Source organism: Amblyomma maculatum, chromosome 6, assembly GCF_055883805.1.
Source record: "Amblyomma maculatum isolate TAMU_Amacu chromosome 6, ASM5588380v1, whole genome shotgun sequence".
NCBI lineage: Eukaryota > Metazoa > Arthropoda > Arachnida > Ixodida > Ixodidae > Amblyomma > Amblyomma maculatum.
This window is the reverse complement of record NC_139349.1, coordinates 131,270,531-131,298,328: the sequence shown is the minus strand read 5'-3', so window position 1 is coordinate 131,298,328 and position 27,798 is coordinate 131,270,531. Positions and strand designations below refer to the sequence as shown.

The 27,798-nt window shown below is 44.7% G+C and overlaps 1 protein-coding gene across 1 annotated transcript; it reads right to left on the bottom strand.

Annotated features, from left to right (window-relative positions):
• Positions 1–55: 55 nt before the first annotated feature.
• LOC146186750 (glycine receptor subunit alpha-2-like) lies at positions 56–27,798 on the bottom strand. Its single transcript, XM_084608110.1, has 7 exons — positions 27,724–27,798; positions 23,670–23,899; positions 22,591–22,673; positions 21,832–21,966; positions 13,207–13,328; positions 3,099–3,350; positions 56–401 (listed from the first exon to the last, which is right to left on the bottom strand). Exons 1-7 carry the CDS (start codon positions 27,796–27,798, stop codon positions 204–206), a joined length of 1,095 nt encoding a protein of 364 aa, XP_084464236.1. The 3' UTR covers positions 56–203.

The following is a 27,798-nucleotide window of genomic DNA, read 5'->3' as shown; positions in this document are numbered from 1 at the left end:
TCCGTCTTACGGGAACCTTCAAATGGAGAAAGGTAGGTGCAGTCCTCATCTGGTAAATTCATTCTGCCTTTATTTGCGTGTATACATCCCTCAACAACCAGCTCTTAAACGTCAAATCAGCAGCTTTCTGGTCACAAAGTCATGACCGTGTGACGTCACAAAATTTAAAAAGAAAACAAAAAAAAATAGGTGCTTCAAATCACCTAACGTCCCCGATAGTAGGACCTCTCCACGTAGAAGGACCAGTAGACGACGTTGAAGAATCCGAAGCAAACGGGGAACATGTATCTGGCCACCCTCTCGAAAGCCTGTGACATCTTGACGTTGCGGTGCTGCTCCAGCTTGTTCTCCTTGTCCATGGTCAAGAGGAATGGGTCCGTACGGCGTCCGTAGACCAGCCTCTGCGCGCACAAGCAATCGTGTTGGTAAAAGGTTGACGGCAGTCTTACTATAACGTTATTTCCGGCTCAGTGTTATTGCAGGAACATGCAGCATATTTACAAGCTGGTAGCCGAACAGGGGATTTAAATAAATCAGTTAAATAAGACGTGTTCACCACCTAAATGTCATCTAAGTTCTGCACATGAAAGCTGCGACACTTACAGAGGTGGGAATAACATGAGTATATCAGGTCAATGGGAATATCAGATAGCCTATTTTTAAGTGTGCATGCGCTAAGCGATATTTCTCTATCGCGACTTAACGTACGCTCGCTTTACACACCGTACGTTCAGATATCAGTGTGTGCTACTGTTGCGTACGTTGAAATCGTTTTTCCAATTTGCCGCAAGAAACAATGTAGGATTAGTAGCTTGGCTATGAACTGGTCATTATTAGAGGACTTTGCTGTTATTTCATTGTCATAAATTAGGCATTGAGCTTTCATTTTGTTTCACTTCACGTACTGCAAATTCTAAGGAGAGGCAATTTGATTTGGTTCCATCGAGTCACTATACTGCCACACGTAGGCTCGAAAATGAATATCGGTGTGTACAGAAAAATATTTTTGTTCCAAAAACTCGATGGAGCCGCTAGGTTTAAGTTTCGCATGCGTTTGCACAGGCTAGACTAAAGTGCGTATGTGACGATCAACGTCACTCCTCGGAACATGCTTGCGTTCAACTAATTAAGCACGCATACGCTTTAAAACTACCTGAATTATATTTTAAAGTTCGGTGCGTAGGATTTATTTATACCCCGTTTGAACCCTACCTGCATATGCCATGAGGAGATGACGAGGCGCAAAAGCGCACTTTTCTAGCATCCTTCTTGTTTGCTGAGGAGGTATTTAGTTTCACATAGCTGTAAGGAATTTGTGACGTAATTTATAGTGTAACAGTGTCTTGCCTTGCTCCATGAGCTGCTGCAAATCTGCATTCAGCGGGCTTTGCTTCATGGAAATTTTGTTAGATGCACAGGACAGACTGTGTCTCGGTGACATGGCATTGAAAACATTATTGGCAAATGGCGCAAGTGGTTTGAGACTCCTTGCGTGCAAATCTCACCCATGCATACCCATTTGAAGCCGTTCGACACTAGCCTTCACTACAGTTAAAAGACTAACATATCTCAAGTCTATTACAATTATTTTTTTTTTATTATGCTTCAGCAATGTTTCGTCTATGCTACACCTTATTTTTGTTTGCTATATATACTAGTTAATTATGTGTGCTTGTTTCTTATAAGAACTTTTATCCTCCGCCAAGGGCAGTATACCAGCGAAGTTGCGTTAAATGGCTTTGATTTTATGTGCTTAATTAGCAGTGTTGACAATTTAAAGTGGTCGCTTGCGGCCTGACATGAGTTATTTATCGCTAGCTTATGGCACTCTGTTGCTGCACTTATTCTGCTGGATACAGACTTAGAAAGTTTCATCGATGAAGAAGAAGGCCAGGAGAATATCTGCAAGTTTCGGCTTGAGAATATAGAAGAGAGCTCCTTTTTGTCAACAGTAATTTTAAAAAATCTGCAGCAGTTATATATTTCCGACGAGTTTATGTACGGCGGTTAGTTGTTCGAAGTTATGTGTAGTTCCCAGAAATATAATGAAGGACCGTGATTTGTCAAAAATTTTGAGGGAAAAAAAGCAGTAAACTGCTTAGGTATAAACTGAATTCTTATTGCATTCACTGGCATAAACTTCCTATAAGAAGGTGTGCAATCGAATTCTTACACCGGCTTACTCCAGTATTAAAAAGTTACTCAAACAAATCTGACGCGCTTTTTCAAGAAAGATGACAAATAAATTATTCAGATATAAGCGTGAACCTTTATTACCACTAGCATTTAAAGCGATTAAATAATCTGCGATTAGACCTGGAAATATGTGAAATATTCTCTACACTTATCTGTTGTGCGAATAAGCTTGGTTTTGGTGTCATCTCTAGTGATCCCTTAGAGTTTAGGTTCTTTGTGGTCTATCCATTTTCCTGTCTAGTCTAATGCCACAAAGCAATGCTTCAGCACAACTTGGGCGCAGTCTGATTGCTTCTCTCGTGCGAGCTTGCTCACCTTGGAAAGCCACCAACCCTTAACATGACACCACCGTGCACATCCCTACCAGTTATATAGCACGCTAAAGAAAAGCCTGAGGGCCATTGCAGCTGTAATCGAGCAATGAGTGATCATTTCAATTGGTATCGTGAAAAGAATTCGTTGGCTTCGCAAGAGAATTTCACACTTTGATCACTTTTATGGCGTCGAACTTGAGAACCTCAAGTTCCCGTTTAGTAAAAATAAAAAATGCACCTATTTGGTTAATTTCGATTTACATTGCGTACGTAGATAATAAAAGTGCCGGCATTGGGGGCAGCACTGTAACAGAAGCCGTTTAGAGCTTTCCATTCTTCATCTTGTAGATCATGGTTTAGAAAGGCGCCGAGCATATTGGTATTTACCTTGCTTTCTACTCGCTTCATATCATTGAAAGCTACCAACATGGGCGTAAAGCGAAGAATGCGACAGCCGGCGGGGGCTTGGTGTAGAAAGTAATGCGGGCTAACGTTCCACTGCATTTAAATCTGCACAAATAATAAGTATATGACATGCCAGTGGAAACGGCCTTCAGAGGCGAAACTGAAAGCGTCGCTCTCGTATACCTGATACATGTCGACGACCCAGTGATCGACCCGGCGCACGCACAGGGGCCTCAGACGTACGCGCACCAAGTAGTGCGTGCCAGTGGCCACGCTGAGCACGGCGAAGACGAACATGATGCAGGTGGCATACCACACGTCGATGGCCTTGATGTACGCCACGCGTGGAATGGTGGTACGGACGCTGCTCGCCAGGGAAACCAGCGTGAGCAGCGTCACGGCGCCCAAGGCTACTCGGGCCTGCGGAATCTCCACCTACGTGCGCGAGTGACCACAGCACATGTAGTTGAGAGCGCATAAATGTTAAATCCAGTCGAGAAACAGGGTTTAGACCAGCCATATGTGAAAGTGCCGGAAGATGTCTATATATATATATATATATATAGTGGCTAGCCATTGTTCAACATAATGAAAGTAATAAAATATAGGATATAAAGAAAGATTTTAGGCAAGGAGACACGATCTCCCCAGTGCTATTCACAGCTTGCTTAGAGGAAGTAATCATATACATGGAATTGGATCAGTTAGTTGTAAGGGTTGATGGAGAATACCTCAGTAATTGCGATTTAGTGATGACATTGCATTGCTAAGTAATTCGTATTTAAAAGAATGATGGATCACCTAGACAGTAAAAGCAGGAAGGTAATCCTAAAATAATATTCAGAATATTAAGCCAATCTTCATCACCCCCAGGAAAGGACAGCAGTTACAATAGGTAGCGAAGAATTAGGAGTTGTAGGAGAATATGTCTACTTAGGAGCGGTAGTAACCGCAGATCCGCACCATGGAAGGGAAATAACGAGGAGAATAAGACCGCGATGGCCCGTATTTAGTACTTACTCGCAGATTATGACTAGCATCTTACCAGCATCGCTCAAGAGGAAAGTATACAACAGTTTCATCTTACCTGTACTCACATGTGGAGCTGAAACGTGGAGGCTAACGAAAAGGGTTCTACTTGAGTTGAGGACAACGCAGAGGGCGTTGGAACTAAAAATGGTAGGGGTAACATTAAGAGATAGGAAGCGTGCAGAGTGAGTCAGAGAAATATCGCGAGTTAATTATATTGTAGTTGAAATCAAGAAGATGAAGCGGGCTTGGGCAGGGACTGTTGTGCGGAGAGGATAACCGATGGTCGCTTGGTAACAAATTGCCTCCCAAGAGAAGGAAAGCGGAAAGCATTGCAGGGGGCGGCAGAATGGCAGATTGTTAGGTGCGTGAGGTTAGGAAGTTCGCAGGGGTCAAGTGGATGCAGCTAGCGCGTGACCGAGTACATTTTTGTACCCACTCCTGCTACAGCCCCTTGAGGGGCTGCAGTATTTTCAAATAAATAAATTGGAGGAATATGGGGTGGCCATCGTACTGCAGTAGGTATTATCCGGCTGATGGTGATGTTGGTGAGTCCAGAAGCCTCTTGCTGGTGAGAACAACGCAAACGGCCACTCACGTGCTCCGTGACTAGTGACTCAAACTTCAATTTGCCGGATTAGAGCATGCCCATAAGAAGAAGTCTGTATTCCAGTTAAGGATTTGTGGTACAGGTTCTGAGCATATGCTTTCGTCACAGCAAGGACACTGAATGACTATCACGCCTGACTAAGAAGTGATATAGGGTGCCGTTGCATGATAGTTTCCACATCTAGAGTAACAGTCTGATAAAGTGGACTATATCAGTCTCCTCTCGTACGAGTACAGCCACTAGCCAATGTAGATACATAATGCTGACTGTAGTTAGACATGTGTGCTGGCTAGTTAGTTGGTGCATAGCCTCCTTTATACACTCTGTGCCTGGCAACTCCGCGCTCCGCGGCCGTCGCCGCCGCTCCTCCTCCGTTGACAAGTTACGCCGCTGGCTGCCGAGAGATGGCAACAGCGACATAGGATCACCTTCGCCAGGCGAGTGCCGGGTGCGCCGTGTTGCAAAGCAGTCCGGATAGCCACGCGCTGCCGCTATCTCGCTGTTTCGTGGACTGCTCTGCAGTGTGCAAGGTCATGCTTCTATTTTTCTCTGCCTTCGGGTGCTGCAGGACTACAGCATTGCATCAACTGTTAAGTGCCAGCTTTGCTTTGTCTTTCCGGCGATCGCTGCGTAGTATCCAGCTGCTTTGAGGCTTGTAAAAAATAGTGACAGCACCAAACACTGTTTTTCGTAAGCGTCAATACTGCAATAGTAATGTTAGATGCGCACCTGTGCTTTCTGGACTGCAATGATAATTGCTTCCTTGCCTAGCTCGTCTGCGTAGTGTGTTAGATGTGTTCCTGCGAAGCTTTTTTTTTTTTTTTGCAGTATACGCTAATTACGAAATTTTGTGATAAAATAGAAACACAAGATTTACCTGTTGGGAAGATGATTACTTTAAAGTGAGTTAAACCAAATCTTACAAAGCCTATATTAGTTTCCCTTTCGAGCATCGGAAACAGCAAAACTCGCACTCAAACGCATTAAGGCCTGTGAGAAATAATGACAGCACCAGAAGTGTGTTTATTACGCGTCAGTAAGGTAATAATAATAATATTAAATGTGCACGTGTATTTTCTGAACTGCGATGCTAACTTCCTCCCTGGTTAGCCCGTCTGTGTGGTATGTTACATATGCTCCAGCGCAGTATTTTTTGTTTCGCTAACTGCGCAATTCTGTGACAAATTAAAACACGAGCTTTGCCTATTGTGACGATTATTTTGGAGTGATCGAAATAGAAAGCTGCAACGCGTATATTTGTTTTCCCTGTTTTTCAAGTTAAAAAAAAAAAAAAAAAACGTTTGTACGACGCGCTGAATCATTGAAAGTAACAGCTGATACCAAAATTGTTCTCTTTACAGATCTCAATGACATACTGCGATGCAGTTGTTTCAATCATCTGTAAATCAAGCTGGCTTCTGAAGTGCTATCAGTGACAGCAGTCACCGTGAACTTTTTTCCCTACTTTTGGCAGCTATTCATCACACCACTTCTACATGGTACTCTTGTAGTACAATTGCTGTTGTGAAATGTGTAAATAAATGCTGGTGCCTTTCTTCTTAAATTTTGTTTTATTGCAGCATAGACTAGCATTGTAATTTTTTTATTACCATTGGTGCTAGCGGAGCAGTCATGCAGTTTTTCGAGCCATGCGCAATTTCTTGAAACTGCCTGACATAAAATGTCATATAGCGTTGGTGTTATTGCCTACAAAATATCATGATCACTTGTTATGCTTAGTGGATGTCGGCCTCACAAGTAAATATGCTGAATATGCACGACTCATGCTTAGGAACAGTTATCCCGCTAGCGAATAACAGCGCTCCCGCCCCGCCCCAACGTTCGTACCCGTGCGACCCGTGCGCCTCGACCCCTACGTCAGTGGCGCCCTAAGCGAGGGGAGCGGCAGCGCCGCGCAACTTTACCCGACGGCGCCGCTCTATTGTTCTCGCGGCGCGTTGACAGGCACAGAGTATAAAGGAGGCTATGGTTGGTGACACGATTTTCTGAAGTGCTCGTGCTGCGTAGCTCATGGCATATACAATAGTGATCAAATTTTCATATCCACTAAACCGCCAGTTGATAGTTTGGGCTTCACCGGTGTGGACGTCATTTTGTGTTTTCATTCTGAATGTGATGAATAGAGACCAAATTTTAGGCAAATGCCTATTTTTATCAGTGTATCGACAGCACACAACGTTTATATATGAGCATGAACTAAATATGAACACGAATTCAAAATTCGCTCAGTACTAGTTTTATAGTGCCTATAAATGTCTATTTCTGGTGCTAGTGCTTATAAATCCTATTTCAGACTGCCGTGCCTAAAAATTCCCTATTCTGGCAAAATTAGCGCTGAAGCACTATGCCGACCACAAGAGCTGAAAATACCGAAAAGAGTATTTTCTTATTTCTGATATTTATCGTTGCAGCTTGTAGAATTTGGCTGGAAAATCAGTAATTGAGCAGAATGCGCCGCATTCGGAAGATGTTTTAAGTGTTTTATAAAGCCGTCTGAGCAATTCCCAGTTGGTTTGAGCTAGAGTAACTTGGGAGTAGCTGTGCGAAATACAGCTAAAACCATCCTAATTTTGTTAAGACTTCCACTTGTGTATCCGTGTTATCTTCCCATGTATTCTGGTCGCCAATTATTCTCATCAAATGATGCTTAGCGGCAATCTCATTTAGAAGCACGCCACACTAGAAAGCTGTCCATCGTGCGCGCACAATGTGACGCATGGGGTCCTGACATAAACCAAGTGTAACAGGACCTCTAGTTAAAAGCTTGTATGAAGACCACTCTTCCGTTGTCACTTCCGCGCTATATTGCCTCGATCGTACGAACAAATCGTTTCTGTCACTCTTCGCCAGACTGAGTAACATATCTGTAAAAACGCCGTTATTGAAAACACACGAAGTGACGCTGACGCTCCAGGCATCGTTATTTTCATATTCGGCCATGGATTTCTACCGGGCATACCAGCCATGTCAAAGCAAAATACCCCCAGAGTGCATTAAGTCGGCAGTCGACGGCCGATACAGAAGTCTTTTCAACAATTCTTTTCAACAATGTGCTCAGTGCGTTCGGTTGCGGCCTCACCATGCTTAAGGATCGAAACGCCTTTGGGGCCCTTTAGAGGGACGGGTGGCGATTCCATCATTTTCTTGGGCTACTTTGCTCGATCTGTTTGAGGTGGTCTTCTGAGATGAATCGCAGGACCCAGCGCAGTGTCTGCACGTATTTACTGCAAATGTGATTTGTGGAAGCGGCTGATGCCAGGGAATTGCTAGTTTGTTATTGTACTCTGTCCCCTCTCACTATCGCTGTCCTTTTTCGTGATTCTCGCTGCCCGATCCGTCTTTCTTAATTTCGATCGGCCGCTGCACAGGGCCATCAGATTTCAACACCCGAAGCCAAGAGGGGCGGAAATCTTTTGTTTTATTTTGTTTTGTTATAAATCTCTCAAGAGAAGTAAAACAAGAAGCAACTGAATTTATTAATACGAAAGTGTCCCTAAAGCTGGGAATTGGGTTTGTGCTCTTTGCACTGTGAAGAGAAGAGCCTTTGCGCAGTGATTTTAGGTAGGTGCAGAAGCTCTGTGAAGAGCAGCATTGATGGCAGCAGGCCAGCATTGCTGCTCAGTAGACACTACACGGCAAGAAAACCAGACATTATCAGCTGCTTCCTGACCCTTTGAAAATGACCAAAGAAATAGCGCTTTAGGGAATTCAGGTTTGCAAGGATGTTTTGGCGGGTAGAATTTAGCACGACAACAATGAGCACTCACTAGCGGTGGCCTTCTGCCTAAGCAAGTAAACATAGTTCACATTATTTCTACCAATGCCGCCCAGTGCTCAACAGCATTTTCCTGCTTTAAATACCCTGAACCTTTTAGACCGCAGCTCTTAGGGCGCCCGTTCCTGCATTTCGCGTCGGCGTCGCCGTCGCGTTGTCCCTCGTAACCAGCTCCGCAGGCGGGGCAGCGCGCGCTCCTGTAACCGCTCGCCGCTGCGTGTACCCCTGCCCCCTCGTGTTCTCCGGTTGCTGCGCGCGTTCCTCCCGCCACCGTTCGCTATTGCGTGTACCCTCCTGCATGTACCTTCCTGCGTGTACCTTCCTGCATGGCGGCGATGGTGCTCTCCGGTTGCAGAAGCGCTGACTAGGAGTAGCGGATCACGGTGCGTGCATCCCAACATGCAGGAAAAAAAAACTAATGGCGCAATCGGTTGGTGGGACGAGAGCAGAGGCGCCGAACAGTATAGAGCAGTACAGGAGCACGCCGAGCGAGAGTGTAACTGTCCTTCCACGGGAACGTTCTCTGCATGTCGAGAGCAGAGCGCCACAACCATGTGACCGCACTTCTCTTCATTGCATTCTCCGCCTGCCGACAGCGGCGGCAATTGCAACCCAAGGAAAGGCAAACGCTTAGTGTAGAACCGCTTGCTTTGTATGCCTTTGGTCTCACAGCGCAACAATTTGCCTCATTTGGCCCTTTCGACGCCAGCAGCGACTTTCAAACATGCATACAGCACCTGAGCAATGCTTTCCGCTCGTCGAGCTCCGACGCTTTGAAGCCGCCATTCTGAGCGTCGCCGACTTGGGAGAAAAAAAAAAAAGATGGCACGGATATGACGCTTTATGCCATGCGACTTCCTCTACTCTCGCTTTAAACGAAGGAGCAGCCGGGAGTGCACTCGGGTGCTCTCAGTGAAGGAAAAGCCATCCTCCTCTACCAATGGAAGCCAGTGATTCTACTCCTGCTCTCCCACTGGAGGGCGCCGGCTTGTCTGAGAGCACTTTCGAAGCGCTCTCGAGTGCGCCTGCTCTCCCACTCGAATTCGCCATAAGGAGGAACCGCGCGGCAATATTCTTGAAGCCTAGTCATAAAAAATTAGCTGGGGTTTAGCTTTAGTTAAACCCGGTAGGTTGCGTAAGCAAAGCCGATGTAGCTTCTACTTCTTCTTCCTTCTTCTTCTTCTTCTTCTTCTTCTTCTTCTTCTTCTTCTTATTATTATTATTATTATTATTATTATTATTATTATTATTATTATTATTATTATTATTATTATTATTATTATTATTATTATTATTATTATTATTATTATTATTATTTTACGGCGCGGTGTGGCTACCAGCCGGGTTTACCCGACGGCTTGAAGAGGGTCGCTCTAAATGTTAGACGTGGCTATCGGCCGGGTTTACGCGACGGGCTGAAACTTGGCGTAGTATTGTTTACGCAATAATAAAAGGGAGCGAGTCGGTATCCACGTGATTAGACCACGTGATAGCGTGCGATGATATCTACTACTACTGCGTATCGCGTATGCGAGAATCAGCGCCGCGCGGGTTTTGCCGCGCGCCCAGCATCGGGGATATTTGGCGCGATAACCCATGCTCGCCACAGAAGACAGCAGCACGCCCGCGGCAAGGCAGACGCACGCATTAAAACATACCGACATCAAAACATAGGGACAGACTGGGAGAGCGAAAAAATGGGGAGGGAACGGCTACCACGGCACTTGGCTTGCGAACGTTGACCGTGTGACGTCAAGCTCTCTCAGTTTTTTTACCTCCATGCATTCTAAGCCGAAACGCAGAGCCACGTTGACTTGACTCGCTAGCGGCGTCAGCGGCATCAGTCAATTGGTGCTGTCTCTTTGCGGCGAAACAATTCTATGGGCCCACGCGAGCCTCGCACGACCTCCCGATCCACAAAGCTTCCTTTATGGCAGTCAAAAACTGTTAGTGGAGCGTTTATTTGTCTGTAATTGTAAATACACGTCTTGTTCGAATTCTTTTCCTCAATCTATCGAAAAGGCGAAACAGCTGATGAGCTTCACTCAAATTTCGCATTAGGAAGTAACGTAATCGTCGAAAATTTTTTGCCTGCCAGCGAGACTAATTTGCTGCCCTCCTTCATGTCGCATCGGTGCGCCTGCTAATGTGCTGGTTACTCAGTGCAGGTTGCGTTGATCTAGTGGAACCTATACACTTTGATTGCACATTTCATCATGTTGTGATGGCAGTGCTTCAACTCGAGCATTTTAATTTTTCATTCAAATACCACTGTGATTTTTCATTTCTGCATGCCTATATGCTTTTGTACTGGTACGTGACGTGTAAATATATTTCTTTTGTTTCTAATATAATACGATTCCACTGCTCATGGGTGGTTTGAGCGGAGACAAGTTGCAAGGACGTAGCTTTTTTTCCGGCCACCGTTTTCGCCTTGTAAAGTTGCGAAATAAAGATACTTTGATTGATTGATTGATTGATTGATTGATTGATTGATTGATTGATTGATTGATTGATTGATTGATTGATTGAAATTGGAAATAAAAAAGCCACTCAGGCGGACAAAGAGCGCCATGTATCATAAACTGTGTGAAGGCAAATGTATGGAGCAAACAAAAATAATTGCAAGTATGCCAGTCTGCATAGATACTAGCCTGCCAAGAGCTTTATTTTGAATACCCTGCAATAGAGTTTGCTGAGACATATGGCGCCACCCAGCGGCTGACGGGAGCTAACAATGAGGCGGCCCAGAAGCAAATGCCGTGTATGTTGCGGCCGCTGTTTTCCTTTTGCATTCGCGTTTTTTTTTTTTGTTTTTTTTTTGTCCCATAGAGTGTGATTCACTCATATAGTGGCTTCAGTCGCCTCGTGCGATGCTTCGACTACTACGGATGCGAACAAGAATAAAAATAATCGCAGGGTCGGCGAGGAAGACTGCTACAGTCGCGAAGGGAACCAAAGCTCACCGCTTGCTGGGCAGAACCCGGGAAAAATGATGAAAGAGAAGGATAGCGGCTGTCAGAGAGTAATGTAAGTGAAAATCGTTTTCTTATGGGGTCAATGGCGTACAGACTCGAAGGTGTTAAAATAAGACGACTGCCTGTTGAGCGGAGGAAACGGTATAATACTTCTGACTCGGGGCGGGCGCACTCTGGTTGGGGCACTCTCCTCAGTACGCGTTCCGCGCCGTAAAATGTATTGTTGGTTGGTTGGTTGGTGGGGTTTAACGTCCCAAAGCAACTCAGGCTATGAGAGACGCCGTAGTGGAGGACTCCGGAAATTTCGACCACCTGGAGTTCTTTAACGTGCACTGACATCGCACAGCACACGGGCGCCTTGCTTTTCGCCTCCATCGAAAAGCGGCCGCCGAGGCCGGGATTCGATCCCGCGTCCTTGGGAACAGTAGTCGAGCGCCGTAACCTCTGCGCCACCCCGGCGGGGGTGTAAAATGTATTGTGTAATGGTATATGTTGTGCAGGATCGAGTGGCATTGTCCTTCTTTTACGGGATGTAACGTCCAGAAAAGCAACAAAGTCGCGCAGCCTCCGCATCGAATTCCAGCCGCATTTCATCGAAGGCGAAATGAAAACAAAATACTCGTGGGCTTTCTGAATCGGACTTCTAATGCGGTCACTATTCAGAACCTTGAAACCAACGTACGTTCACGCCTCCAATTACAAATTTGGATAAGCATAATTATCTGTAATTTACTTTTTAAGGGGGTGAAAAAGTCGACCTGGCGGTGTGTGGAGGCCCGTACCTGATACCCGGTACGCTGAGCAGGAACTTCGTTTCATAGTTCCGTGGAAAATATTTCTTGTACCGACTACTCAACCTGCTCAAGAGTTTCATGTCCCTGACGATAGACTGTTTCTTCATTAGTAGGAACAGTAAAAATTCACAGCTCTAACGACCTCACTTATGCAAGCTCTTCATTGAGTCCCAGCATTGTCAACCGGCTTTCCAAACGCTTGATGTACGAAGGTACAAACTGCACGCCCAATTACGCACGCTACAACCGCACAGTGCTTGCAATCGCCTCGATATTCATAGCGCGAGCAGCACCTGCCTTCCTGTAACCTCCGCGGCCCTGTCGAAAGCTGCGCACCATGATTGAAGTATTCGCCGTGGTATTATTATGCTGCTGTAATCAGACAGCAATAACTACAACAACAAACAAGAAACAGGTGTATAATCTGTTCTCAGTTCTTTCTCCACTTTCAATCTTTGGGTATGAGGTGTGAACGTAGTAGGTAAATGAAAAGTTTCGATTACATCAACCAGCATTTTACAGTCATACAACCATTTCTTAATTGTTCATCGCATATGAAATTGATGCCCTGAGGCAATAAATATTGTTACAAAAAAATCTTCATTTACTCACGCGAAATTCATCGTCGTGCGCGAGGTTGTTCCGTCACGATCGGTGCGCACTTTGCTGTCACATTGACACCGTTCACGTTCTAAACATGACCATTCTCGAACAGGCGGTGTCCTTTCGCCAGTATTGGTATTCGGAAGTAACTCTCAAGACATTCGATTGTTTTAAAACCGATGAAAGTGAGAGCCGACATACTTCCCACCGTATAACGCCAATGCAACCCGCCCGCGCCGGCCGCCTCAACTTACCCAGTGCCGCCTGGCCACTGCAGGTTGCCCATATCTCTCCTCTTCCTTCAGCCAACCGATGCAATATACGATCTTCACTTTTAGGAATCCTGCCAATGATGAAGTTGCTGCCCAAGCAGCTTACAGGAAAACTGTGCTTCTAACCTTGGCCAACTTGGCACGTTGTAAGTTTCGTTATACTGAAAGCAGGTTGGTCTGCTGGGACAGGCACCTACTTATGGCCATACCTTAAGCCACAGGCAGACCCATGACGCACACACGATCAGAGCGCTGGGCAGGTACACGTAGATGAGATGGTAGCCCCGCATGCGCCGCAGCACAAACGTGTATTGCAAAACAGTGAAGTTTCCTGAAATAAAAGAAATATTTTTATACAACTATTATTACCAGCGCATGCAATGTAGCAAGTAAAATACTTGACTATAATTTTACTCTTCCTTTGCCCCGCCGCTGTGGTTAAATTGTTAGGGCGCTCGACTTTTGTGTCCATGTGTCCAAGCATGCGGGATCGAATCTCAGCCGAGGCTGCCGCTTTTCGATGGAGGCAGAAAAGCAAGGCGCCCGTGTGCTATGCGATGCCAGTGCACGTTGAAAAACCCCAAGTGGTCGAAATTTACGGAGCACTCCACTGCGGCGTCTCTCATAGCCTGGGTCGCTTTAGGACGGTAAACCCCAATAAACCAAACCAGGTTTCTTTTTTTCATGCGCAGTCTGGCTTACGAAATATTGTAAATATCTGAATTATATAGTCTGTTCATGCTTTATTCGGGCGAAGGTGCTTCACCGTTCATGTCGGTGGTACCCACCACACGGACGGGTCCACATGTATCTGTGGCTCACGCATTGAAATGCCAAAGAATGCACTCTCGTGGCGCCTTGTCACCAACGCATACTTGTACAACGATCGAGCTCTTTCGCTACAATATTTGTTGCCAAGGAGAAGAGGCAAGTGTGTTAGCTCCATTTTTTTTTTAACCTCCCTTAAGCAACTCTTTGAATCTGGGCCCGTATTCTGAGTTTGCGTCCTCATCGGTGTGTCTCCATCTCACGTGACCTCGAGTCATGCCGGAAATGCCGGTACATGACGTTGCACCCTCTTCCGGTACAGTAGCGGCAGCACCCGGTTCCGGCGTTTCGACCAATCAGATGACTCGTGATCACGTAAGATAGCGACACTTCGATAACGACGCAAACTTGGAGTACGGGCCCTGTAGTGGAAGCCACAAAAGCACGGAGACATTTGTAAAACCTGTGCGGTCGTTCTATGAACGCGTGAAAACTTAGTGTTGAAGTGACATATACTCCACCCAACAAGCTTCCACGGCATGGCGAGAAAGATACAATACAGAGCGACTTCTGTTTTTGTTTAAGGCTCGAGCACATTGCCTTATAGTGACATATGCGAGTTCTCGCTTATTTCAAAGCCGCAGCCACGTCACACTTAATCTGTTCGGTTTTCGCGGATAGCGAAATATAAAACCACTAATCACATGTTATCTCCAAAACTTATCAATGCTTTCGTTTTTTCTCTACCCCAAGGCAGCTGGGTAATTGTGCTTTATTTACAGTGATGCGACTCGAGCTATTTTGGAGCACTTTAAGCTCTGAGATAGCTCATTCGGACAAGTGAACAAATGATTTAATAGCGATTACCAGCTGTCATCACTGTAAAATAAGGCTGAGAAAAGTAGTTCCAGGGTACCAAGTCGAAATGAGAGGCTAGTATCATGTAAACGCTATAAGGTGCAATAAAACTTACTTGCAATCGTTTACATTTATTGGACGAGACAGAGTAGAATCACGGAATCATATTTCATCGTGGCCCAGTGACTAGTATACTGGACATAAGAAGCAAAAGAGGGTGAAAATGTAAAAACACAATCTACTGAAACGAAAACCACTTTCACTGTTTTTCTAAACAACGAAAATCGTTTTGATCAAACAACTCCTTTTTCGGCAACATTTTGTGGCGGTCAGGAAGCACAGAGGATGCGTCATAAAAGGGAACCGCAACGCGCGAAGTCCAGATGTATAGAGAAATTATCTCGAAATTTCACTTGAAGCAGTTCACGCGCATAAATTCAAGCGAGTTACATATCCAATCAAATTTACCTAAAGCATAACTCTTTTCAAGAACGAAGGAATTTGTAACTCCTGGAAAATAAATAAATCTCGGTGTGCAGTATGCTGGACATGGTTACTCTGTGCATAGCGCTGCAGGTTATGTTGAATATTTATATGTTCTTCAACAGTTCATTACCAGCAGCGAAGAACTAAAATGCTTGATCTCGCACTATGAAAAATTGAGGATGCAAGCGCATATGAAGGCTGTACAGAGGCCCCAAGGGTAAGTTCTATTACGTTGTATCTGAGATTTCAAAAACTGAAGAGCCATGTGGGATGTGATGAACGTAATCAAGGGCTGCAGGTTAATTCAGACTGCTTTTGATATTTTTATAAAACCCTGTCGCATCGCAAAGCGCGGGGTATTAATTGTAACATGGTAGTGGCAATGCCATTGACGAGAAATGAGGAGAGTGGAGTTACGCTCAAATAAGCTTTTTAATGGGCTGGCTTGCGCCCACAAAAGAACTAAGCATTTGGCGGCGGCAATAGCAGTATGCGTGCTCGGCGGTCGTTGATCAACGAATTCTCGTCGCACCCGTCAACACTCAGTTTAAAGGCGGCAAAGAAATGTCTAGATAAAGCCGAAAATGGTCTACCTGGAGCATTGCGGAAACACATGGGAGTGGCCGGAATTCCTGTGAGATACATCACTGTGCATCTTGCGCGACACAGAAAATGATAAACCTGCGTCTCGCAACAACAAACACGAACAAAGTATATGGAATCAATCCATGCGAGTCACAGTGATAAAATCGCATGCCGGCGGCTAATGATTTGAATGGTTCGCGCAATATTGTGGATCTAGGATCGAGGAAAATAGGAATGCGGAGGCTGGGACATGGCCCCGGCGAGATCAAAGCGCCTTGCCTTCTAGGCATCACGACGTGCCTCTGCAGGTTTAAGATTGCCACTATTGGGGGACTCAATTTTCAATATGTTAGCATTATAACTCCCTTACTTCAAAAATCAGTTTCTGTCCCTTTCTGAAGTCTTGACTGGGAAGTGGCGAAGTGGAGAGATGGAGGCCCCCTCCCTACTTTCAGATGTCAGGGGAAGGAGAAAGAAGACAAAATGAGCGGGAGTGAATAGCAACGGGCAGAGGGAGAAAACACGTGAGAGAAGGAAGGCAGCGGGAGATGGCAAGACGATGGGTGTAAGGTGAGGAAGAGAAGAGAGAGGTTATGGCGTGTCACAGGTGATTGGCGGACTGGACTCATGCCATCCCGTCGCATCTCTTGAACCCTGCAGCTGCTGCCTCAACCGAGGGGAGGTGTAATGCTAACGAATGCACTACCACGACAACCGGCGGTGGTTGCCTGTCCTTTTAAGGGCCTGTCACATTAGCACGACACGATGCCGACTCAGGCCAGACAAGGGCACCGACGGTCGGCCAACTCGTCGGCAGACCGTACCTGTGGCCTACCAAGCTGTCACACTAGGCTGGCAACGACACCAACACGACCGAAAACTAGATGTACTCCCAATGTGACATGTTTTCAGGCCAGAGGAGGATTAAGAAAAACTCTCTCGAACTAAATTCCCACCTATATTCCCACCTAAACTCCCACCGACTCGGCCCTCTCGTTCTCGCGCTCTTTTTCGGCATGATGCTATTCTTTTTCTTAATCCTTTTATTTTTTTCCTGCATTGCGAAATTCTCTTTTCCATAGCTACTCCCTTTATTATTTTACTTCGTTTAATCTCACAATTCCTTTGCAGCATAGGCAGGGACGCTTTATTTGTAGTTTGTTTCAAAAACTCGACCATACCAAAACAAGCTCCTAATTATGGGCCGAGACTGAATACTGTCCAGAATTTCATGGCTGTGGAATACTGAATACCGTATTTCACGATCACGATCACTAATATTGACACGAAATGATCCATGACGGAGGGCACAAGCGTGAAGAAGAAAGAGACGTCAGCTGCGGTAACGGAAGGGAACTTTTTGGGGCGTCAAATAAACTTCTTGCCGGCCTTGTTAGGGGCCCCCCGAAAACCACTGCCGACTTCATTCAGGAAGCGTCCACCATGGAGAGGACCCTTTAGGAACCTTACAATCGCTCAGGTCTTACCTATCTACGTCGATGAAACGTCTCTATGCAACCACATGTGGGATATTATCCGAGAGGTCGACCGAGCAGCCTCAGCAGTCTGCCGACTGCCAGTGGCCGAGTCTTCGAGAGATTGTCCGCCGAGCAAAAACGTTCTCGAAATGCATGCCGGCTCTATCACCATGTCGACGGCGAATACCTTTCAGCATTAATATGCGTCACAAAGTATAATTTATGCATAATCCCTGAACTACACGTTAGCGTGAGCCCCAAAAAAACGCGTTGCCGCGGAATGAGTTCAGGATTTCAACAGCAGCCTTTTCCATTCGGGACGAGTGAATTCTGGATGTGTATATTTTAAATGCGCGTTAAAGATGGGTGCAACCTTTCTGCGTTCTCGGAGTACAAAGAAGAGTGCAGAATAAACAAACTAGGTGAAAACGAAATGATGAAGAAAAGATTATTTTCCTGGAGCCAGCTTAGAGCTGCCGATCCGCCTGCAATTGAATTGTTGTGTTTACAGTCATAACATGTAGTAGCTAAGCCGCTACTCGCGGTCCAATTTCAGCGCTATAGTACGCATCATGCATAAAATTTGTGTGCTTTAATTCAACCTGTTTCGAGAGTTATGTGAGCGAAAATAGCAGAACTTGCATTTACAGCAGAAGCAACAGCATTCGTGGTTCCGCGGCGGGCCCTGTAAAATTCGCAGAAGGTCTTCCCTGCTACTGTACTGCGCGACATGTCGAAAACTGTGAGCGGTTTGCTTTCAGCAAGCTGGACAGACAGCCTACTCTTAAAAGGAGTAAACCGCTGCCGCTCCAACTGCTTTCGCGATGTTTACGCCGCAAAAGATAACATATCAGCTAAAACCATATCTTAACCTTTGAAAGCAGAGGTTTGGCGAGGGCAGAGCGCCTGGTAGCGGGCGAAGTACCCACAAAACGTGCTTTTGGAATGGAAAAGAAGCATGCCCGCAAGAATGATATATCAAAAGTAGAATGGAACAGTGTGGTCTACTTAGATAGATTGAATATACAGAGGGCCTTTTATGAATACTACAGCAGAATATTAAGTTACACAAAAGTTAAAACCGAAGTCCAGTTTCCTCTCTCTTATGCAGCGGCTGAATGATGAAAAGGGAAAAACGTTTAGAACTGCCAATCTCCGAAGGAGAAGTAACGAAAGCTACAGAAGACCTCAACCCTGAAAAGTCTCCAGGACCTGACGGGCTTGCAGCCGGTCTTTATACGGCATTCAAAGATGACTTGTCCCGTTTTTGCTACATTGTTTAAATAGGTCCGTGGCAAAGATATACTTCTCTCGTCATTTATAAAAGCCTATAAATTTTTAATACCAAAACGTGTTGACGAAGCCAAACTTTCAAGTTGCCACTTGCCTACCAATATCTCGGACGAATGCATATTATAAGATCTTCATGAAAATGCTGGATAAAAGGCTTCAAACCGTAATACAAGACTTAGTAGTACCACATCAGATCAGCGACATTAAATGGCGAACCTTATATATGTACTGATATCTACCAGGCACAGTCGATGGTACAGTGTTGGAACGCATTGATGATAGCGTTGTCATGCTCCAGCTTGATCTGGAGAAAGCGTTCGACAAGGGGCCGCATGATGTCTTGTTTTCCATTTTTGAACATGTGAACATGTGTTCAGTCATTTCTAAAGGAGTCGTTATGGCGTACAGAGGGTGCACGACGCGGCTGATAGTAAATAAGAGGATGAGTAGCTCATCCAAGTGCAACCCTCTCTGCATCAGGGCTGCCCCTGTCACCATTGCTTTTCTGCTTGTATATTGAGTCATTCTGTCTGAGCATTATCGAAAGCAGCATCGTCCGAGGTTTTCGAATGCATGCATCTAAGATAGGCATACTCGCGTATGTCGATGGCATTGCCGTCTTCTGTGCCAACTACGATAGCATTCGAAATGTTGTCCAATTGGCGAAGGACTTTTGTTCTGAGAGCGGCAGTGCTGTGAACTAGGATAAGTGCCTGGTGTTCTGGCATAAAGAGTGGCCTGCAACCCCAAACAGTTTTTTGAACATACCTTGGGTGACAGCCCCAATAAAGTATTTAGGAGTGCATCTGAAAGCCTACCGGGACAGTGAACCATATTGAAGCCAGCAGGTTTTGGACGAACGTGAGAGGCCGAGAGACCAAAAGGATTCGATTGGTCTATTTTGTACTTGCTATGATATGTATTTTTTTCTTGCTACCAAGATATTGTACGCGTACCAAGTACTTAATTTTCCTCGTGCGAATGTGGAGAAATTGCACCGTGTGCTCGCCGTTTTTGTGTAGGGAAGTACTTTGGAGCACACCTGTCGAACGAACTTGTTCCATCGCGTCCGCTCTGGAGGAGTTGGTTTTGCGCATTTGTATTTGCTTCAGGTGGTTAACCGTTTTATGCTCTTTAGTGATACGAAGGACCCATTTTTACGAACTATATTTCAGATCAGGTTGAGCAGACTTTTTTGTGAAATTTAGTTGTAAGCTCGGCGAGCATGCAGGGAAGAATTTTTGGGATCCTTAAAGAAGTGTGCATGGCATGTCGTGTCTTGCAAGCCTGATTTTTCTTTTTTTTAATATTGACCAGCTGCATCGTGAAAGGAAATTTATAAGGACATGTGCGATGTCTTTCTCCCGATCCCATTGTACAGATCGTTGTACTATGCAAGTCCATGGAACTCAGTCCCTAAACGAGTAAAACATATGGCTTTACCAGTGTGAGCAGAAACTTTCTTTTCCAGCTCCGTAGAAGTTAGGGTTTATTTAGAAATAAATAGTTTTTTTTTTTTTTTTTGTACCTCGTATGTCGCAAGCCAGAAACTATCGAACACGTTTTCACAGACTGTTGAGGAGTCTTTTTCTTCTGGGATATTCTGCAACGAACGATTAAGAAAGCCCACCCAGGGATACATTTTGAATTAGATTTTTACCAATTGAAAATTATGATTGGCTACCGCTGGACATGATCATTGCATTGGGCCTGCACAGTACCTGGCTATCGAGAATGGCTTTCAGGCATGCAGACATTAATGCCATGAAAATACGGCAGTACTATCGAGAATCCATTGCTAGCGTTATTGTTTTCAAGACACAACACCAAGTGCCTGAGTGGTTTCCGAGAATACAAGCGCTGCTACACATGCGCAAATTTTAATGTATCACACAGCCCGAGCTGGCGTGGTTTTTAACACATGTTGTGTGTTTGTCACATAATTTTATGTGAATATAAAATCAGGTTTTCAAGTTGGCAATACAGAAAAAAAAATTCGTTGCGCAGTGGGTACTGGAGTTCACTTTCAAAGTGGAGATCGTAAGTTCAATCCCGCAGAAGGCATAACATAGATTTCTGCTTTTTAAATATCTACTGCCTCTTATTTGCCGCAGACTGTTTTTATTTTTCGAACACAGCCTTTCGGAGTACGCAACCACAGCCGTGAAATACTGGGTCTCGGTCCATAATCAAGGAAATTGTTTCGGCATGATCAGATTTATGAAACAAGTTAAAAATAAAGCGTCCCTGCCTATGCTACTTACCAATTATGAGATTGAACCGAATAAAAAAAAAAAGAGTAGGTATAAAAAGGAGAATTTCGCTTGAACAGAAAAAAAAATAAAATATTAGGAAAAGGAATAGTATCATGACAAAACAAAGAGTGAGAACGAGAGGGTCGAGTCGATGATATTTTGGTGGGAGCAGGTTTCACACGCTGCGATGGGCCATGCGATATCTCGTCAGTGTAACATAGGAGTTCGGCGACAGTCGGCGGCAGTCGGTCGACAGCCGTCTTGAGAGCGACGAGGCGCCGACACCAACTGTCGACCGACACTTTCTGTCGGCGCCGTGTGACATAGACGCAGACATCAAGAAGCCACGATGTTGGCAGACCAAATCGGTGTCGTGTCGTGTCGTGCTAGTGTGACAGGCTCTTCACTGGTAATTGACGACCAACCTTCAAATTTGCTGGTTTTCGGTCATGATTTAGGAATTTTCTTTTTTCCTTGCTCCAAAACCCGTCGTTCTTGTACCTTCGTCGTATTTTAAAGGTACGACGAAATAAGTCGCCTTTATAAGATATTTAAACCTTTGACATCAAGAAGAATATTTCTTCAGTTGCAATTCTCGCGCGATGTAAAAGGAAAGTCTAGCTGCGCTTCTAGCTGCGACAGAAGCGCAGCCGTATGGCTGCGCTTCTGTCGATGCTGGTGGGTAATCGGTTATTTTGGTTTATTGGTTTGATGTTCGAAACTGACTGAGGCTATGAGAGATGCCGTAGTGTAGGGCTCTAGAAATTTAGACAACCTTGGGTTCTTTAACGCGCATGACATCGCACAGCACATGGGCGTCAAGCTTTGCGCATCCATCGAAAAGCGGCCGCAGTATTAAGGATTTGACCCCGCACCTAGGACACAGAATTCAAGCGCCCTAATTACTGCACCACCGCATCATACCTTAATATAACATGTTTTAGACGATACATTTTGTACTTATCCTTTAAACACTGCTTCTGCTTCAGCCACGCGTGCAGACGCTTCGTAGGTTTCTTAGTTTGAATTTACCTAACACACCGGCATAAGCCATGACCTGTTAAACACGCGCCCGAGTTGCATACCTACTGTTGCTAGAATGGGGGCTAACCTGTGGGCAACTCCTTGTTGTAGGTCGAATTGTAGTCGTCAACAAGCTGGAACTCTGAGAGCTTGAGCGGATAGTCCAGCGTGGCCGGGATGTCATCCTTCCAGACAAGGTCGATCTCGTTTACTGTGTGGGCATCTGCGCGTTGGGAGATTGTCGACGGTCAGCTGAGAGACCGAAAGTGAATGCGAGCCGCTCTCTGTTCTGCAGGCACATCGTAGTAAAAATGTGCATTTGACAGATTACTTATTTATCGGTGATGTGTACTTCGGAGGCTGAAGATTTTTTTATGTATTTTTAATTTCTTTATAATGTCTTTTTTTTTTATCGCAGATTGCTATGACGTCATGACCCGCGAATTCTCACTGAATGTTTTAGCCCAAGTCTGTTTTAATGTATACCAGTTCTAACGCTAAAATGGGTTTACCTTCCTCTGAACCAGCCACCAATAGCCCAGAATGTAATAAATATGGGCATATTACTATCCATGCAAGCCCTTTGTAACCAAGACCATTTTGAAATATTTCACAGTTTTTTCAGCGATTTCCTTGGCTTCCCCTATTCAATAACCCTTGTCCATTAAGTAATTCAAAATATTACATAAACAGACCTTCCTCTCTTTCTTCAACGTTGCTTTATTATTATTATTTATCTTGTGAACTTAGACAGTCGCCGGTTGTATATTATTTGAAGAGGTCAGCAAACTCGATCAGTGCAGGAGAGCTGCATTTTTTACCTAAAGAATGCGAGACATCTACTTACATGATCGAATTATTATGTGACACTTCTGAATGTCGAAAGGGTAAAGCTGAAAGTCCAGCGCACAAGACAGTCGCAGATTCAACCTGAAATGGGTGGAGAAAAGCGGTAACCTACGATACAACAAGGAGCCAGGTAATCGAACCAGCTTGACTTAATGTACTACGAGTGCCTTGCAGGGTAACGTTTTCACACGAGTTCAAACAAATTTGCATGGTCACGCTGGAATCTTTGCTTTCAACATTCGCAAGTTCTTTTCTTTCAAGGAATTCAACACCAGTTAACACCCTTCAGTATGATAGCTGGTTGGTTGGTGAGGATTGGTGGCATGACCCTGAATGCTGAACGACTTATGAATAGAACCCGGGAGGCAAAAAAATATGGGTGGCGAGTCTATAGCGATGAACTGCCTGCTGTCGTTCTTAAAAATTTATCATGGTTTTAATTCCTAACAACAGCTTTAAGGCACAGCAAAGAACGCCGTACATTCAGGTCCCGGGAGCGCTATCCTGTGAATAAAAAGGACGAGCGTTTGCTTAGAATGCAGAGGTAGACAGCTAATTTCGAAAGCGTTTTCAAGTGTTCAAGCATGAGTGCTGGCAATGCGCCAGCTCTATCACAGGCGCGCTAGCAGGCCGGCTGAGAAGACACAGAATCCGCTTTCAAACTGGTAACGGGCGAAGGTTATGTGTGAACATACACTTGCAGGCCTGCCTTATGACTTCAGAGGAATAGTTCCTATGTACAGGGCAAATTCTTTTCCTGGGCTATGCAGAATGCTAATTCTTTAAAAGAAAAGAAGAAAATGGTCTCCAACAGCAACAGGCTGATAATAACAACAAGTAAAAACCTGTTGCATTTGCTGTGCATTCTACTTATTTGTATTACAACGCTTTCTTTATACTGATTGCATCAAAAACATCTATCTATTAAGGAGCAGAGAGCGAAATGAGTGATATATAGGAGCGACAAAATTGGAAGCGTAAAATATGCAGGGAAGGATGTTTTTCTGAACAATTGATTGCAGTAAGGTATAAAACGTAAAGTTAACTAGAAGTGAATAACAGGTGTTATGCAGCTACCGGACACTGTAGAGCACTCGGCCGTCTGGAAAAATCTTGACGAGGCTGGTGGGTACGGTGATCTCCTGGATGCGTGCCGCCTTCATGTTGACGAAAGTTAGGTCAGGTTTCCACAGGAGGTTGGCCATGTCTGCTCCGTTGATCACGAAGGTTTCGTTCACTCCATGTTGCAAGAGACTGAGCCTCGGATCGTACCAGAATTCGCGCAGGTACAGGTTGACGGGGTAGTCCTACGCATAGCAAGTGGCCAGAAATCAAAGCTAAAAGAGAGCTCTTACAAGAATTCATGCTCGCCGTAAGGAAGGAAAAAAAAAAGTGCTCTCCAGCAAGTGATCAACTACATAGTAGCTCGTTTCGCTCACACGGGCATCTGAGCCGAGCAATATAATTGGGCCGGGCCTGACTCGTGATTGGCCCGCCAGAACGTGACGTCGCATTGCACGTGTCTTGGCGCGGGTAATATAAATATAGTGCGACATAACCACCTGGATATTCGACTTCGCCATTTTTGCCACTATTTCACATATTCTAATCCAACCAAGAATGTAAAGGTTTGCCGCTGTCCAGCTCCGATGAAAAAAAAAAAGAAAAGGTCAGGAGCAGACCGAATTTGAACTGAGGAATTTATCGTATGAAGAGAGTACAAAATCTCCTAGCAATCGCTGCTTTTTTTCTTTACTGCGCGGAAACACACCAACCCTGGCGGGATGCAAGCCCGACTTAAACCGGATCGCATAACCTATCATGCGGCTCCTCTATAGGTTAAACAGTCCTACGAGCACAAAGAGACCACATGAAACCTTAGAACCGGTAACTGCAGGCGAACATCTTAGAGTATAGGGCATAATAACAATGTCCTTTTTTGTGACTCCCCCCCCCCCCTCCCCCCCCCCGCCTAAAAAAACATGGCATCACGGCAATATACAAAGCAATGATTCTTATTTCCTGACTACTAACACATGCGACACTCCATTGACCATAACACTAAAGTCACTTTTGCACGAAGCCACGTTTTGACAGGTGAGGTTACATGTGAAGTTTAAAAAAGAAAATCTTCGCGGCCGATTGATATACAAAGCTGCAACCGCTTTAATAAACTGTTGTCTCGAAAATAGATGTAAGACGTTGTCTAGAAAGGAGAGGTGATACATCGGAACAGACAATATTATGTCAATCAGAACTTTTGTCATCTGTCTTCCAGATGGACAGTATATGTATTCTAAGAAAAACTGTACATGGAGGAAATGGAATGTGTTGGCAACTTCCTTAAGAAAGCTCCATAAAGGAGAGTATCTCCTATTTCCTGTGGACGCAGACATAATAGGCAAATGGAAACATAAACGTGTAGTTATCTAGGAGCTAACCATAGCTAGGAGGAAGAGATGGTTGCTGTTTTTAAAACGATAAACGTTGAAACAAGCTGAAGGTCAAACAAGTGCTGAAGATCAGCCTCGCTAGCTTTCAGAGGGAGAAAGAACACAAGTAGACAAAAAATGATGTTTGCTGTCGAAATGTGACACCTGCATGACATAGATAAACTTCGAAACATCGACGATGTTGCAAATTTTTGCTGCGAATCTGTGGGAATCTCAGTAAGACCGACTCTTGCGATACTGATGCAAGAGAACTCAAAATACAGTAAGCCTTCAGAGCCTCAACTTATGCCGCTAAGGAAAACCGGTTTTTGTACCCCAGTTGCCTAGCCAGAACTTCTTTGATTTATGAATTAAGAAGTAGAGAGACGCACGCGAACTATCACAAAACTGCTTAGTCGCAAAAAAACCCTCACAACATTCTTTTTATCAAAACAGAAACAGCTAATGTCATCAGCAAAAGCCAATATCTCGATTTCGCATCGCGATAGTAAGAAGCCACGAACTGGTGTGCTCTTTATTATACTACGACACAAGGGCTCATGATATAAAGCGAACAAAAAAGGTGATATAGGTAACCCATGTCGAAAAGATGATTTAAGTAGAATAGGTCTAGTAAAGTTATGATTAAAAATAAGTCTTGCAGTGGCCGCTCTATAACAGTTTGAAGCCTTTATATAAGAATGAAATAACCATTGTTCGCACTCTCCAATACAGAAAACAGAAATCATGACACACTTCGTCAAAATGCTTTGCCAGATCACTCTGTATGAGGGCTACTTGGTTGACATCTGCTGACACTGTCTCTAATACGGAACGTGCGATAGGGATACCGTTCTGGATACTACGGCTTCTCATCCTGCGTTCTTGGTATGGATCTAATAAATCTAATGCCACTAGCTGCAGACGAGAAGAAATACCCCTTCGTAAATATCTTATAATCCGCGTTGAATAAAGATAGGGAACGGTACTCTCTAACCGTTTTCAACTGATCTGCTTTTTGCTTTTCACGTGGAATGTTGTGACCAGTGTAGAACGTGAGAGCTAGGCAAATATATGATGTCGTAAGCAGCACTGAAAACCTCCAATATGGCAGCTAGCTTCTAAGATATATAGACATAAAGGCTTTATAGAACTCACTACTTAGACCGTCCGCGCCAGATGACATCTGACCTTTTAGGGACGATATGGCTGTGTTGATCTTAGCTAATGTTGTAGCCCTCCCAATAATTGCTTGCTGTTCATTCTCAAGATGAGGTAATGATTCATTTAGGTCATAAAAAGATGTGCCAGACAAAATTCCTTGGATAAGATGGCAAGTATATCAAAGAGGATACCTTATGCATATCTCAAACGTAACTGCTTATCTGTCGGAAAACCCTGGCGGGCAGTTTTCTCGCAGCGCATGGAATATACCATTTTTGATCACGACTGTACTTTCCTATCTCAACATACATCATACACCAGTAGCTGGAAAATATCAGTCTCACACAATATTGTCACGTAGTGGGGACGAGGTCGACGACAGAACTGAAGGGTCGATGATTGCACTAAATAAACTCTTTATTTGGGCTCACTTGCGCCCGCAAAAGAACTAAGCAACTAGGCGGCGGCGATAGAAACAAACGTGCTCGTCGATCGTCGAACAAAGAATGCTCGTCACATTCGTTAACGCTCAATTTAAAGGCTGCACAGAACAATCTAGATAACGTGTCAAACAGCTACCAGCACGGGCTGGAACATTGTGGAAAGACACCCGAGTGGCCGGAACCTTCGAAACAGATCTCGGTGCATCTTGCGCTACAACAAAACTGATAAAGGTGTGACTCGCGACATCGAGCATTAACAAACAAAGATCACGGAACTGATACGCGGTCCAGAATCAGAGTGATAAGCCTGTATGCCGGCGGCTGTTAAAAAACAACAAATACTGTTTTGAAGGTTTCGCGGCAATATCCATGGACAGCAGGCAATGTGCTATCAGAAATGTAGATCCTGTCTAGTCGGGAATTTGAAGAGGATTTTAAATGCGGGAAATGTATACCATCGGTTTTTAGTCGGCAAATCTCAAAAAGGTTATGTTCACAAGCTATATAGGCCAGTGAGAACAGCAAGACTGATCGATCCTCGTTGTTACATAGACAACTGAAATCTCTAAGCATTCAAATTTTCGGGCTTAAGAAAAGCACTTTCCTTTCTTGCTGCTGTATAGACGCATGCATACAAATAATTCGCCACTGTTGATCCAAAATGCCGCGGTCACGGCATATGAGTCGCCCCTCACCATCATCGCAATACAACAGGTCAGTCAAGGTCAGTCAATTGCTTAGAAAGCATGAATCCTATAGAGGCAAAGCTTTCGAATGACTGACTGCTGCATTAAGTTGCGACACAAACATTTCAAGTGCTTGTATCCTTATCGGTAGTCAACTTAGTTTCGTGATATGCAGCTACCTTCACGCTGCAGCTTTCAAGAGCAGATGAAATAACTAGTCTTAGCGGCGCCGATTCAGCAAGACCACAACGTTAAAGGTAGCGACCTCAAAAGCTGTAACCTCGGCCATTTTTCGTACTTACATTATTCAACTCCATCATCGCATTGGGGAGAGCCGCTGGCTGATTCGCGGCCTTTTTAGCTGTCATAGCCCATTTACAGAAAACAACCTTCCTGTCCCCTTTGCCTTTGATACTATGTTCGCATCTTCGCTGACAGTGAGCTCATCTGTGGGATGCTTCAGAGGCCCGCTGCTGACCAT